We start from the raw sequence: 14386 nt of genomic DNA on the forward strand, positions 1-14386 counted from the left end.
GGGGGGGGGGGGAGGGTGTTCAGAATAGAATGGTTTTCATGGTTTTTGCATGAAGCATTTGCAGATATTATGATGTGCATCTTCATAGGAGGCACTACAGGATAAGTGAATTATGAACAGGGAGACACAAGCATTTCAGTACTGAGTTTGGCAATGTGAATTCATATTTTTTCCCAAGGGAACCAGAATGATGCATCTCTTTTTTGTACTGAACCTCCGAGCTCGTTTTCTCATATGCCCCCCATCTTGGGCCCTCCTTATATGAAAACAGACAGGAATTTTCACAGTGCACATTCACAACTGGAGGTTATTTGCATTCTCTCTCTATATAAAGGAAGAATGGCATTACTTCTCCTTTGGTTCTGCACACCGGAGCAAAGAAAAATGGTATTACGACCTACAAAACCTTCCTTGAAATAATTCTCTATGACTTGAGGCCTTTTGGAATAGAAGGGATATATTGTTTTGACTTGATTAAAGCTGAAAAGTTGATTTGACATCCTGTTGTCAAGGAAACCAATTCACACACAAAAGAAAACAGTTGTGATGGTATCATTCCGACTATTCAAGTGACCTTAGGAAGAAAAAAAGGCTTCAGTTTCAAAGATTTGTATTCAACTCACTTCACTACAATGGAAATAAAGATCATTGCTCTTTATGCTTATTTGGAAGCAGTTTTCAGTCTGGAAAAAGCAAAATACCATATTTTTTTCCAAATCTGTGAGGCCAAATGCCTTAGTGTGGTCACAAAGACATACAGCTACCACATACCATTCACTACCTGTGTTCACAAGAACTGCAAGAAGTATATAGAAGGGACAGAGTGAAGGGGAAGGAGTAATATGCACTGGTTAAATTTTTAGATATTTATTTGTATGTATATTTACACACTCATATTTTACATACATCCCCAGAGACATCAAGCCAGCTACCAGGGGATGTAATCATGTTCTTAGATCAATGATTGCAGCTTAAATTAGGCCCAGTCATGGTGTACCCAAGATTCACTTTCCTGAGATAATTCAACAGGAGTATATCTAGTCCATTAACCTCCTGGATCCCTCTGTCTAGGACGCAGCCTAGAAATGTCCAACACTATCATAAAGAACTTTTTCTGGCTGTGGACAGGGGATGCTTCTTCTCAGCTGATAGTGCAAGATCCCTCTACACGTTTTTGGCACTACTAGCCACACCGTGCTAAATACACATGTAGAAAGCTGCCAGAGTAAATTGGGCAGCCATAGATTAGATCCAAATCATTCCTATCTGCCACATCCCGGAGAGACATGATAGGCATGACAGACATCTAGTTATCATTATTCCAGGTACACATGATGTGGAGTTTCACAAGGCTCAATGCTTCCTCCCATCCTACAAGAGATAATTCAGGAAGACAGTGAACCACTTCAGACATTAACTTGCGGACAACTATATTGCTCTCTCTCTGCTGATTTAGCCTCTGCCATCACTGATGCCCAGAGGAATGGGTAAGCAGATGGTTAAAAAGTAGCAGGCTTGATTTCAACTTAGGGAAACTAAACATGATTTTAATCGGGGGGGGGAAATGCACTAAGGAACTAAAAGCCAGTGTTCTTACATCACCATCATTTTAGACTGTCAGACCATAAATCATTCCTGTAATATGAACCCTCAGAGTCATCTTCCATTCATTACTATTTTATGACATGCAAAGTGCCACAGTGGTGAATATTTTCCCCTCTCTGACCAGAAGACTGTGTCATCCCCTCTCAGACAAGGATCAGCCACAGAGATTCATGATGACCATTGCTTCCTGCAGCTTATTTTCCCCTAAGGCTGAGCACAACTGCCACAAGAAGGCTACCAACTGGAGTAAGCCAATGTCTTGTTAAACAGAATCTGGCAAAGATATTCCACCTCTGTTCTGAGTATTGCACTCTTCTCTGCCTCAGTTCAATACCAAATGTAAAGTCCTGGCCTAGTCCACAGAGCTCTGTGAAGTGCTTCACCACCTCATCCTATGCCACCTTCAAAGATAACTGTGGTCTACTGATGTGATATAGTGGGGAAGCACCAGGTTTATCCCATCAGGAACAGGAGGCCAAGTATTCCTAGCAGTGATGCCCGCACTAAAAAGTGTTCTTTTTGGATAAAGCTTTTTGGCAGGAATATCTTACAGGCACATTTGTAATTTTTGTATATGCTGGCATTTAACACACACAAGTATCTCCAAGTTTCTTGGGGAAAAAATGAATGGGGGGTGGGACAGGACACTTTGGGAATTGTTTACACTTACATTATTGCTCAGGTTGAAATAACAGTACACTGGAAATACCAAGGGTGGACAGAAATTATCACAAAATACCTAGCAGTCATTATTTCCACTTGAGATAATATGCCAGGAAAGCAAAGCGCAATTCTAACCCTATTAAAGCAACAATGTAGAACACAAAGCTAATCTGGGATTCAAAGAAAAGTGGCATTACTAACAATGACCTTTTTCAGCATCAAGAGGTTAATTATAGCTGGGAGACAGGGCAGAAAGGTGCATATTTTTCTACTTTTTACTTCTTGAAGTTTTAAAAATGGATATTTCTTGCACAGATGTGGAATGGAAGATGTTAATCCAAATTCACGGTATTTTGCCAATTTGTCTTAATCTTCCTTTAAATTTTGATGAACACTTCACTGTTTTATGGTAAAAAAAAAAAAAAAAGCCAAACACAATAACAACACTCCCCCCCCTCAAAACAACACGAATAAGAGGTATGTAAAGCCAAACAATTTTAAAAAGTACTTCCCCCTGGCCCTTCAGTGTTAGTTTTTGTTTGTTTTTTTTTGTCAGAAAAGAGAAATATTTCCCTTGGCATGGCCACTGGCAATACCCTCCAGAATATACATTGGACAGAAAGACAATTCCTTTCTACATGTAAAGAAAGATGGAAACCCAAAATCTCAAAACTAAACACCTAACTGGGGTACAGGGTTGCACTGCTATGAGCCGTAGATCATCTAAACACACCTAAAGGCCTACCTTCTCCCCCATGCCCCACTGTGATCCCTAATGTCAACCCAAAAGCAACTTGCTGCAGGTACCATCAGTATGCCAACTCAATTTAGCAAAAGTATGTGGGAGGTTGTTCTCCACAATCACTCCTCAGCTCTGGAACTCCCTCCCTCTTGAGACTTGTCAACCGGGACATCTTTTGGAAGTGCTGCCAAGACCTTTCTGTTAAGGCAAGCATTAAGCAAACAAAACTAGGCCAACAGTTGTTTCATTTTGTTAGTTTGTTTTATTTATTCTAGTGGCCCTTGAAGTAAAGTTTCTCTTACTGTAAGCTGCCCTGAGCCTTTGTTGGGAAGGGTGACACATAAAATCATATAAATAAAATAAATACATAAATGAACATTTCATACCCATCATTAGTAGTTAATACTCCTGCCTCCTCCCCACCTCACCTCCCCACACACAAACATAAGAAATGAAGCAATGGTGCCTTACCCGCAAACAGGTCCATATTCCTTTATCAGCTGTGTGTGCTTTTCCCAAAAGCCCTGACAAAAAAAACATTATATACACCATCATCATCAGTATTTGGCATTGCCAGGACATTCAAGATCATAAAATTCAGCATTTCCAGTATCAATCATCTCTACTATCCTTCTTAAACCTCAATTCATGTTAGTGTCTCAGAATTTTAGCTTTCACTTTTGGAAAAAAGGACATTTCTAGCGAATATGGTTGTAGAAAACATCTGATAGGCTCAAAAAGCAAATAAAAGAATAGAGCTTCATAATTTTAAGGCTATTTCATCCATTGTGGGGGGCCGACAATTTTTATATGTTTGTGATCAGAAAGACTGACAATGAAGAAATTAATCAAGAGTAGGTACACAACTTACTCTACACAGAAGAGAAACAAAGGTGTGTGCAGGCAAAACAGGGAAAGATCAGGCTGGCCGTTTTTCTTGGGTGGAGCTGCTTTCCTCGGCTGCTGCCAGGCTGCCTGCAGAGCCAGGGAGCTGCGCGGAGCTTGGTGCTTTGCTCCGCGGCTGTAGGGGCATGCAAACACCAACACCGTTAAAGCGGTGCAAAAGCATCTAGCCCACTTTAAAAAATATGTCATGTGCATGTGCCTAAAGGAAGCAAAATGTATGAAAAAAAAAATCTTTAACCTACTAAAAAACAATTCTGCTTGGGTTGAATTTTTACATGAGGCAGTCACTTGGGATAAACCAGGGAAAAAATAACTGCTTTATTTTGACAGACTTTTAGAATTTTTTTACTATTTGCGTTTCACTCTCGTAATTGAAGAAAATTGGTACCCATTTAAAACGAAGAAATCTGTCACTGTACTAAATTGTTTCTGTCCTATACACATACAACTTGAATTTGCTGAGAGGAGACACGTAGAGTGTATCCCAACAGTGAATAAATAAAGATCTCTTCTTTTACTATGACAAAACCATAACAGTCAGACTACCATACAGTACTGTATTTGTAACCTGGGAGATGAAACAAGTTTAACGTGGTTAGTCTGCATTTCTTCTAACCCATAAGCAAAACTGCCACCCACTTCCACAGTAGTTCCTCCATTTCTCAACAAAGATTATCTAGCAAAGTGGTGTATGAAGGTTCTATATTAAGACTTAATTACTTTTACAATATACTATAGAACATTAGCTAAAACAATATGAAGTATTATAAATAGCTAAAATTAAACTATAGCTAGTATAAATGGCCAAAAGACACTGCAATACAGTAACTGTACTTTTTGGTGCTTTTTCTACCTAGTTAAAAAAAAACTGGTAAGTGGTAATGGTTCTCCCGTTTATCACTGCAAATTGGTGAGCTATTTTCTATTGTATATAAAAGAAGGTTTAGGGGTTTTATTCTTAAAGTAAAATACTTTTTTAACACCATGGGTTTTTAAACATGGCTTTATTGGGTTTTTTTATTAGTTTGAGACTAGTTCTTCTCTATTGTTTTATAATTATCTAAGATTAGAAAGATAAAATGAAAATGGCTTTGGATATTACAGAAGAAGATGAGAGGGGATAAAATTCAGAAAGGCAAAATTTAGGCTTAATATTTCAAAAAGGGAGATTTATTGACATGTAAGTTGATTTCCAAAGTAAATGGGGGAAAGTCCTTTTAAAAACCAGAAGGGGAAAATGTTATTAATAGGAACAATCCCGCATCATTGAGAATACAGAGCACATGACCCAATAGACATTTTTATATTCTGTGGGTGAAATCAATGGAATGTCAATTAACATCAATGGGAGGTTGTCACCAACTGCAATGAATATCACCATTTCATCCGCCTTAAAATACTGCACTCTCCCTTCAGTGGCTGGTATAAAGGAAACACTGGGCCTATTTCTCCCTTGCCTCGGCACATTTAAACCTATGCAAAGTGGTTCAGATTGCATAAAGCAGACAGTGTATATCAGTCAGTCTCAGAGACTCTGAGCAGCCAAACACAATTTAAAAATATATATATACAGCAGTTTTGAGTCAGAGCAACGTTAAGACAGATCCCAATGGAACCAGTGATTCTCCAACACCGAGTGCTAAAGTACAAAATTCTACTGTGTACAAGCTAAAACGACCACATGAAGTGAAAGGCAGTGCAGAATCAAAACCATAATCTACTCTCACCAAAACAATTATAAGGTGTACCCAAAAACAGATGGAAATTTTTTTTAACAGATCAATTAAAAATAGATGTGGAAGCTTTGTTCTGGAGCACAGATGCTCACATGCATCCACAATTGCTGTACTACACAATCAGTTACATTCTGGTGAGAAATCAGGATACTCACGTTTACAAGCCCATCTTTTAAAATAAAGGGGGGGAAAAATGACAACTTTCAAGAAAGCAAGTTTCTTCAAAACATTAACATATCTTACTGATTCTCAAGAGTAGAGGGGAGTAAGTCAGAATACAATCTTAATCATAAACCTTGATCACAGAATAATCCAGTGCTTTTGGAGAGAGATTCACTTGAGCTTTGTTCTGGCTTCTGCCACTATAAACCAAGGCACTGACTCCTCAGTTGTATAAATCCTTCTGTCTAGAAGAGGCTGTGATAATGTAAAAGTTGGCTGCAACCTCCTCACCACTCGTGCAAAAGGCCACAGAGAAAGTGCTGTCTGGGTCATCAAGGGATGACCATGACCCAGCCAGAGCCACCACCAGCACGACTCCAAGGAGCATAACTGCCATCAAATGGCTATTACAGAAACATGATCTTCTTCCCCTTGCTGCCTAAAGCACATTGAATTCTGCAAGGGAAGGGAGGTGCCATTTACAACTTCTTTGAACCATCAGAGGTAAATCTGCCCCTTGGAGTACTATTGTAGATTTACCTATGCTTCTACCTACGAGAACATTCTGTACGTATACGGTAAGTGATCATCCATAGCCTATAAAAGCAGCTGTTTTACAGGCAGAGAATCTGAAGCCCTACAGCTACCATTTGGAAGCTGGTCACTGTGAGCTTGTGCAAAGATTCAAGGAGACGCATATTAACTTCTGAAGAAGCACACGTGGCTACAGAGCTGCAGGTTGGCGGCTCCTGCACTAGAGGCTGTACAGTATGTGAGTCGCAAAGCCAGGATATGAACTCACATGTTCTACCTTCCATAACCTCAAGGAACCACATATTGTTATAGATCCAGTTTTAGAGATACTGGGATAGAAGGAAAACAGAACCACTGTAGATTTCCAGGAATCCCTACAAGAAATGCAAAGCAAAGCATGGCATTTTTAGGTGCTGGCCCCAGCCTCCCCTACCCCAACCAGGGTAACTTGCCACATGCCAGAGTGAGCGCAGGGGTGTTCCCTAGGGATAATTAGCAGCAGCCCCTTGAGTCAATCACTATCTAAAACAGTGGTGTCTCACTGTTAAAAAAAAAAAAAGTCACAGTCAGTTATGCTTTTCAAGTTAGAAAAGTCATTTCAGCTGGGTCACCAGTCACAAGTAGAAGCTTAAGAAAGAGTTTTTAAATTAAACTTGACCCTTATAATTTGTTACCAAGTCCAATAATGGCTTATTATGAAAGAAATGAACACATGCATTGAAGAAGTCTTTTTTTTCCTTGAAGAACACATATTTTGCAGCATCTAGCACAGCACAGAAAAGGAAGCTTAAGTAAGTTAGCAGCCCAATACCCAGAATATTTTTGTTTATCTGGCTTGTGGCTAGTTTCCTGCAGGATGCTTGCATTCACCCCCTGCTCTAATTGTAGGTTATTAAGTATGTCTGTGTACAAAACAACTCTGAGAGGTCAAAACCGGCTCTCAGGAATACAGGTGCAACACCTCACAAGGCAAACTTGACTCACACATGTGTCAATGAGAGCAGAATACTGATGCTAGAAACTACTTTGAGCCATTTAATGCCAAGATTACAGGCTCTGTCGCCCATAAATCAGAGAGGTTCAGCAAGGACACTGTTGACTCAACTATCTATTTTTAAAATAGATCCCCCCACTCCAAGAAAGCTCTTCCACAATTCCCTCCTCACTAATATTCCATTGAGCTAATTCTCCATACTCCCACAAGACCTGTGCTACAGTCACCTTCTCTCTGTCCAGAGTCAATGAAGTCAATGTTTTCAGAAATAGCCACTAGTGCCAAAGGTGCCGAAACCTCCTGAGGACCGAACTATGCAGTAACTGAGGTAATGCATCAGTCAAGGACAATTAAATGAGCAGTATTTTCTAATTTAAGAACAGAGAAATGGGTAGGCAAAAAAAAACACCTCTCTTCGGTGAACAGTGTCATATTGACCAGACGGTACACAGAAGGTCCCTAACCACAGAACATATGAAATGTATGCAGCACCAGAGGCAACTTCCTTGAGCTACCTTGCCCACGTCTCAGTTTTAAATTACTGAGCTAAACTGCTTTCTAAAACAATCCACCAGCTAACAGGACACAAAAACATCACCTGCCCAAGGTAAATCAGATGGCTTAAAGAATTGCTAAGAGTAAGTGCCTTCTAAGAGGATCTTGTGATTAGGATGCTGACTTGGGACTCAGGAGATCTGCATTTAGTTCCTTGGTCTGCTACAGTCTTCCCTTGTGACCTTGGGCAAATCACTTTACCATATGTACTTGAATTCTCCCACTTCAAAGTGGGACTAATTTTAATTAGTCACTCCCTATTGTCCAGGGCCATTGTGAGGGTATGTTACAAACTGTGAGTTGCTCAGATACTATAAGTGCTGGAGTGGCATACAAATTCCTGATGGAAAATAGGTCAGCTGGTGCAAGCTCCGACTTGCCTACTTAAGACCAAAACAACCGTTTGATGGCTGTGGATGATCCATGAGGAGTAAGATAGTGGAACAAGACTGGATTTCATGCCCAATCAAATGTTGGCTTGAGAATGCCAGTTGTGATGTTATCCAATGCCAACACCTGTTCATAAGGAACCGGGCTAATGTTCCTAACTCAATTCGCCCAGGCTATAAAAAAGGTCACAACTAAGATAGTTTGGACTCAAACCTGTGACCTAGAAACCAAAAAACTTGGCTTCCTGTCATCCCATGTGCTGTTCAGGCCCTCAGTCACATGGGTATTCTGCTCCACAATGACACTCAAAACTGTCGTTTATTTTTTAAGTGCATGCATGAGAGAGAGAGAAAAAAATACACATATTCACTTACATCAAATAACAACAAGTCATAGCATTTATAATTAGAATTTTTAATATGGAGTCTAAGGAAATAAAGTAACCAAATTTGACCGAAATTCATTTCCTTAGGGTGCTTTAAAAATCCCAGGCATAAATGACCTAATGCCCAAATTACCAGTTATGTTTCAAAAGATGAACTAACAACACTTAATTAAAATAGCCTTGGCAGCAGGCTGGAGTTCATTTTTAAGATATGACCCCTGGACGGTGAAACAGCCTGAGAAATAATAATTCCAGAGGAAACACTAGGAGGCCAGCAGACAGGAAAGGCAGGGAAAGAACAGCATGAAGTTGTTTCCAGCCCCTTTCTAAGCCATGTACATAGTTTGCTTTCTTTGATCATCATTCCTAATAGCTGTCCTCTGTGTGTAATTTAGTTTAATTTATGTGTGCGCCTTTTCAGATTTTAAAAAACATATATAGACCTTCCAGATTTATTAAAAGCAGGCTTCCTACCCTTTATAGTTATTAAGAGAGGTTAGCGTGATGTAATTAAGTTAATCCTCATTTGTAAAGGCTAATTAACTGAATGCTAATTGAATCTGCATATGAAAATTAGGACAATGTGTTCTCATTACACAATTTTTAAAAAATTACCTGAACTAAATACCAGGCAAATTGTAAATTTTTTTTCCTTTTTAGATCTTTATAAAGAACTTAAGGAGGACAGTTCTTTTTTTCCCTAATACTCCCTTTTCCACATTACATTAATATTCATCTTTGATCTTCCTGAGCAAAGAACTATCTAGTCACAATCCCGAGCAGCTTCTATGCACCCACCATTTTGAGAGGACGCATTATATCCTTTGATGCACATGCTTGTCTCATGGAAGAAACAACTCTTCTTGCTGGGGCAGTGAACATTAGTATCTTTCTTTAAGGCAAAATCAAAATCAATATTCCCCAAGGGTTTAGGTAGTCTAAGAGGGCTCAGCCAATATCCAGTTTTTTAACCCAAGAGCCCAAGCATGCCACCTGTACAACACAGCCAACTTAAAGCTAGATATGACAGTTTAACTGTACACTAGACTTTCACCCCAAGATATCGGTGTTGAAAGTCACAGGGGGAAAGGAGTCTCTGGTCATTCTAGTCTCTCTAGATAGCTGGGTTACAAAACCAAGACCCAGTTTAGAACAACTGGCAGACTCTGTCAATCCTCTAGATCACTGGACAACTGTTGATCCTCTGGATCATGGTGTATGCACAAGAAGTCTATGCAACCATCACACCAAGACCTTCAGTGCATATGCCTAGGCAAAAGTATGGAGGAGTGGAGGCTGCCCTAGACCTACCATCCCCACTTTAGACCACTGAGACAGGGTGCAAAGCAGACCAAGTCCAGACATTCACTGCCTCAATGGTTGTAGCTTCTGCCAGAGAGCAACAGGTTATTGCTGCTGCTGACTGCCTAATGCCTCAGTGACAGCACATTTCTGTCAGGGTGATGTCCCTTAGTTTTTTTCCAACCACAGAGTACTCACAAGACAGTGGGGGCTAGGGTTTTGAGGCACCCTATACTTGCCTTACTCTGGAGGTTGCACAATTGTGGCACTTTATAGGAACTACCCCGCCATGAGTAACCCCACTATGTTGCCACCTACCCCTCCAGTCAGATGCAGCTTACAGTCATGCCCCGGACCATTGAGAGGTCTACAGAATAATAGGGTTTCCATGAGAAAAGTAACAAAAATCTATCATATTAACTTATGAGCTGAATTTCTCCATTAAGCTGACTAAGGGTTTGTCTAATATGCTGAGAACTTGAGAAAAGGGAAACTAAGGTCATCCCAGCAAGTACAGAAGTTGTAGTCTGAACTCTAGAATATGCAAGGTTTGGGAACAAATGTTGAAGGGGAACATTAATTATAAACATGGAGGTAAATAGAAAAAAGAGGGATAAAAATACCACATGGATTTATGAAAGATAGACCATGCCAAACTAACCCAATATCTATCTCTGAAATTTTCTAGACAAGGGAGTAGATCCAAACCATATGGACTTCAGTAAAGTAGCTGATACAATGCTCTCTGGAAAATTATTAGACAAGCTACAGAGGATGAGGAATAGTACAAATATTATAAGGTAGGTAAGGAACTGATTGTCGGGAAATGATAAAATCTCATGAAAGTGAAATTCTCAGGCTGCAAGGAGGTTACTAGGGGATATCACCAAGGGCAGGTCTTGGGACAGATCTTCTTCACCCTTTTATTAGTGACCTTGGCACCAAAAGTAGAGCTATGCTAGCAAAATTTGCTGATGACATGGGAGGCCTTGTCAAAGCAAAGAAGAATCAGAATATCATACAAAAAGAACGGGAGGACGCCGAGAACTGGAACACTGTTTTCTTGCATGCCACATGCCCCCAGATAAAATATAAACCTTGTTTTGGGAAGGCAGAATGAAGACAAAAATAGATTTTTTTTCCATTGTCATGCTCAGCCAAAAACGAGTTTTAATCCCCTCGCAGCCACTGCTGCTTTGGATTCAGCTTTTGGTTGCTTAGCCAAAAGCTACTGCCAATTCAGCAGTGGCTGTGAAAAGGTTAAAACTGTGATGCGAAACAACGCACTCTGCCCCTCCACTCCCTAGCTAGGAGAGAAGGACAGTCCCAACCCCCATTACAGCATCCCTGTGGTTCAATTCGGGCACAGAAAACAGCTTCTCCACTTCAGATGCACATCTCAGTTTGGGAGGGCTGATTCTGGGAGGAAAGGTGCATGTAGTAATTCTTCCCTGGCTCCACAACCACCATAGTTTTATATGGCAAGCAGGGATCCAAAGCACAGAATTCAGCAGTAGCTGGAGGGCCAGAGAAAAGTTAACCTCAATCCTGGTCTGCTCCACGTGACTGGAAGCTTGAACTCCAATGCCTCTATTCTGGCATTTCCCTTTACTGAGTGCATGCCACATGCAGCAGCTGCCCATGCCCTTGTGGCATGCTTGCTGCAGACTGGTCACCCCTGTTACACAGGGCTGCTCTCTACAGACACATCAGAGGTATAAACATCAGAGAGGGAATAAAAATGTTTAAGCTAAGAAGACAATGCTGGCACAAGAAGACAAACAAATCAACTTAGACAAGCCAGAAATAAATTTCTAACCATCAAAGTAGGGAGGTTCTGACAGAATTAATGAAGGCAAGAGACTTAACTAGCCTCAAGATGGAGCTTGATAATTTATGGAAGGGGTAATATGACCTGATTCCTTCCCTGGGACATTCTTTTCAGACTTATATTCCGCACCTTGAAGAGGGAGGCTTGAAGTCTTCATTCAACATAGAACTGGACCCTATGGCACAATGTAGGAAGTCAAGAGAAACCACTTTTCTCTGCTCAGATTAAAGAAGAAAAAAAGGTACAGAACCTGACTTCCCATTCTAGTCCCTTGTGCATCATCATGACAGCAGGCAGTTTATTCCATCAAATGGGAGTGTCAACAGCTAGTGACGATCCGGAGGTAGCCAGCTCTATGTCACCTACTCTCTAAACCTACACCTTCCTAAAGACAGGTTGAAAGATGAGAAGATAAACTGATCCTTGCTAGCCCCAGGAATCAGAAATACACCAAGTAGCCGTGACTAGGGCTGTGTGAAGCTTTGGTCCCCGATTCGATTCGGCAGAGATTCAGCAAGATTCAGTGGCCGAATCTGAATTGAATCAGAGGATCCTTTAATCTCTCCGAATTGAACTGGAACTCTCTGAATCGATACAGAGAGATTTGGAAATTTGGACATAAGAGATGGCTTTAAATGTTTTTTCTATATACCTCTGGGTAGCAGGGGCTCGTGAACAGTATGATGCTGGCGCACGTGGAGCATCCCACAAGTGCGGGGGGGGTCCCCAGTGAGCTCTGTAGTAGACCTGGAAGTGAACCAGAAGTATTTCTGGTTCACTTGTGGGTCCACCAGAGAGTGCACAGGGGTCCCACCCCTGCGACCTGCAGCTCGGTGACTGGTACCTCCTGGGTCTGGGGAGGCACCTGGGGTCTCCCTGTGGCCAATCGCTGAGCCAGTGGGGTACGGGCAGCTCCTAACACGCTCCCTGGCAGACCCAGAAGTGGACCGGAAGTACTTCCAGTCCACTTCCAGGTTCACCGCTGAGCATGTGGAGGTCCCCCCCACACTCCTGTGAGACCCTCCATGCACCCCAGCATCACAGCAATCATGAGCCATGCCTGCTACCTCAAGGTATGTAGAAAAAACTTTTAAAGTTGTGTCTATGTCCGAATCCCTGATTCTCTGAATCAGCATCAAATCTTCAGATTCAGATTTGGCTGAATCAAACCAGAGACAGTGATCCGAATCAATGAATCAAATCACTGTCCCAGATTCGGGACAAATCTGGATCTAATAGGGCCTGCTTCGCACATCCCTAGCTGCAAGAAGAAACTCTATCAACCCTCAGCACTAGCCACAGCTCAGCACTACCACAGGCTTGGGCCAACATTTCTTCTAGGGCAAGATCAACAGCAGAAGCCTGATCCTTCTGCTAATGCCTTGTGTAATAATGAAGAAAAAGAAATCAAAACAAGTGCAACATGGAAAGGAAGATGATCTTTCCCCATTATTGTGGGGGGAAAAACCAACACATATGGTTTAATTTCCATAACAATGTAGCATCCCAGATTAGATCAAGGTCAATCAGATCCTTCAAAAATGCCACCAGATTTCTGAGTTCCTCTGAAGTAAAGTATTTCTACCAAGTAATAAACTGAATTAAGCAGAAAAGACTGCTTTAAAATATTGTGTTTTGGAGCACAGCACTTACCCCCCCAAATCCCAATCCTTGAAGTTTTCACCTTCCTTAACAGGCCAGATGGACCTTAATTTTTCTTATATGCAAAAACGTCTTAATGTTTTGTAAAGAAAGGGGCAGGAAAAATAATCTGAACTACCTCTTAGAGTAGTTTAGACAGAGATTGGGGTGGGGGGACTCTCTACTAAACAAAACAAAAGAAAGAAAGACAATTGCTAATTTGTGGTCTGGGCCATTTAAAAATGATCCCAAAACAGTCAGCTAAATTGTTTCACCCAGAGCAGAATTACCCAATAGATGCTTATGCATGAACACAAAACAGCTTCTATTGATGCAGTGCTGCTGGTGATTGCAGGCGAGGAAGCAACATTACCACATTACACATTGTGAAAATATCACAATGCTGTAATTATTCTGAGAGGTTTTCACCAAGCACAATTTTTTAAGCTAACCTTACCCCAATACTGTTTGTCACTATGGAGATAATATAATCAATATCTTTTCTGGATTGATTTTTTTAAATATTACTAGCACATTGCAGCACAATGTAGCAAGAGAAACGCATTAAGTGATTTTAGTTTATGATTGGCAAAGTCTTGAGGCAATAGATTGCAATCCATCTCACGCCTGTTATTCAATCAGATACTAAATGTCAAAATCTTTGCTGCAAAGCAGTTTTTCCTGTTGAAAGTCAGGAGAATTATGAAGATTCTTTTAAAAGGGAACACTTTTCAGGCAAGACTTGATTCTGTTATTCCTTTTCTGAAATGTTTAGACAGATGACAATAACCAGACTGACTCAGGCAGAGTCAGTAGGAGAGCAAATTGTATGTGAACTCCCAATTTATCACATTTGTTTACTTAACTAGGAGATGGCTACATGGTGTTACCATTGTACATTTGTGATGCGCACACATTCCCTCCAAACAAGTGGGACTGA

At 40.8% G+C, this 14386-nt stretch overlaps 1 protein-coding gene across 1 annotated transcript in view; it reads right to left on the reverse strand.

Annotated features, from left to right (window-relative positions):
- TBXAS1 (thromboxane A synthase 1) overlaps window positions 1–14386 on the reverse strand; it is a 554439-nt gene that overhangs the window by 396151 nt on the left and 143902 nt on the right. The window contains exon 4 of the mRNA XM_019515381.1: window positions 3482–3534. Coding sequence (XP_019370926.1) covers window positions 3482–3534 — 53 coding nt within the window. The remainder of the gene's footprint in view (window positions 1–3481; window positions 3535–14386) is intronic.

The sequence above is a fragment of the Gavialis gangeticus genome, unplaced genomic scaffold (genome assembly GCF_001723915.1).
Source record: "Gavialis gangeticus isolate Ggan-Ray unplaced genomic scaffold, GavGan_comp1, whole genome shotgun sequence".
Taxonomy (NCBI): Eukaryota; Metazoa; Chordata; order Crocodylia; family Gavialidae; genus Gavialis; species Gavialis gangeticus.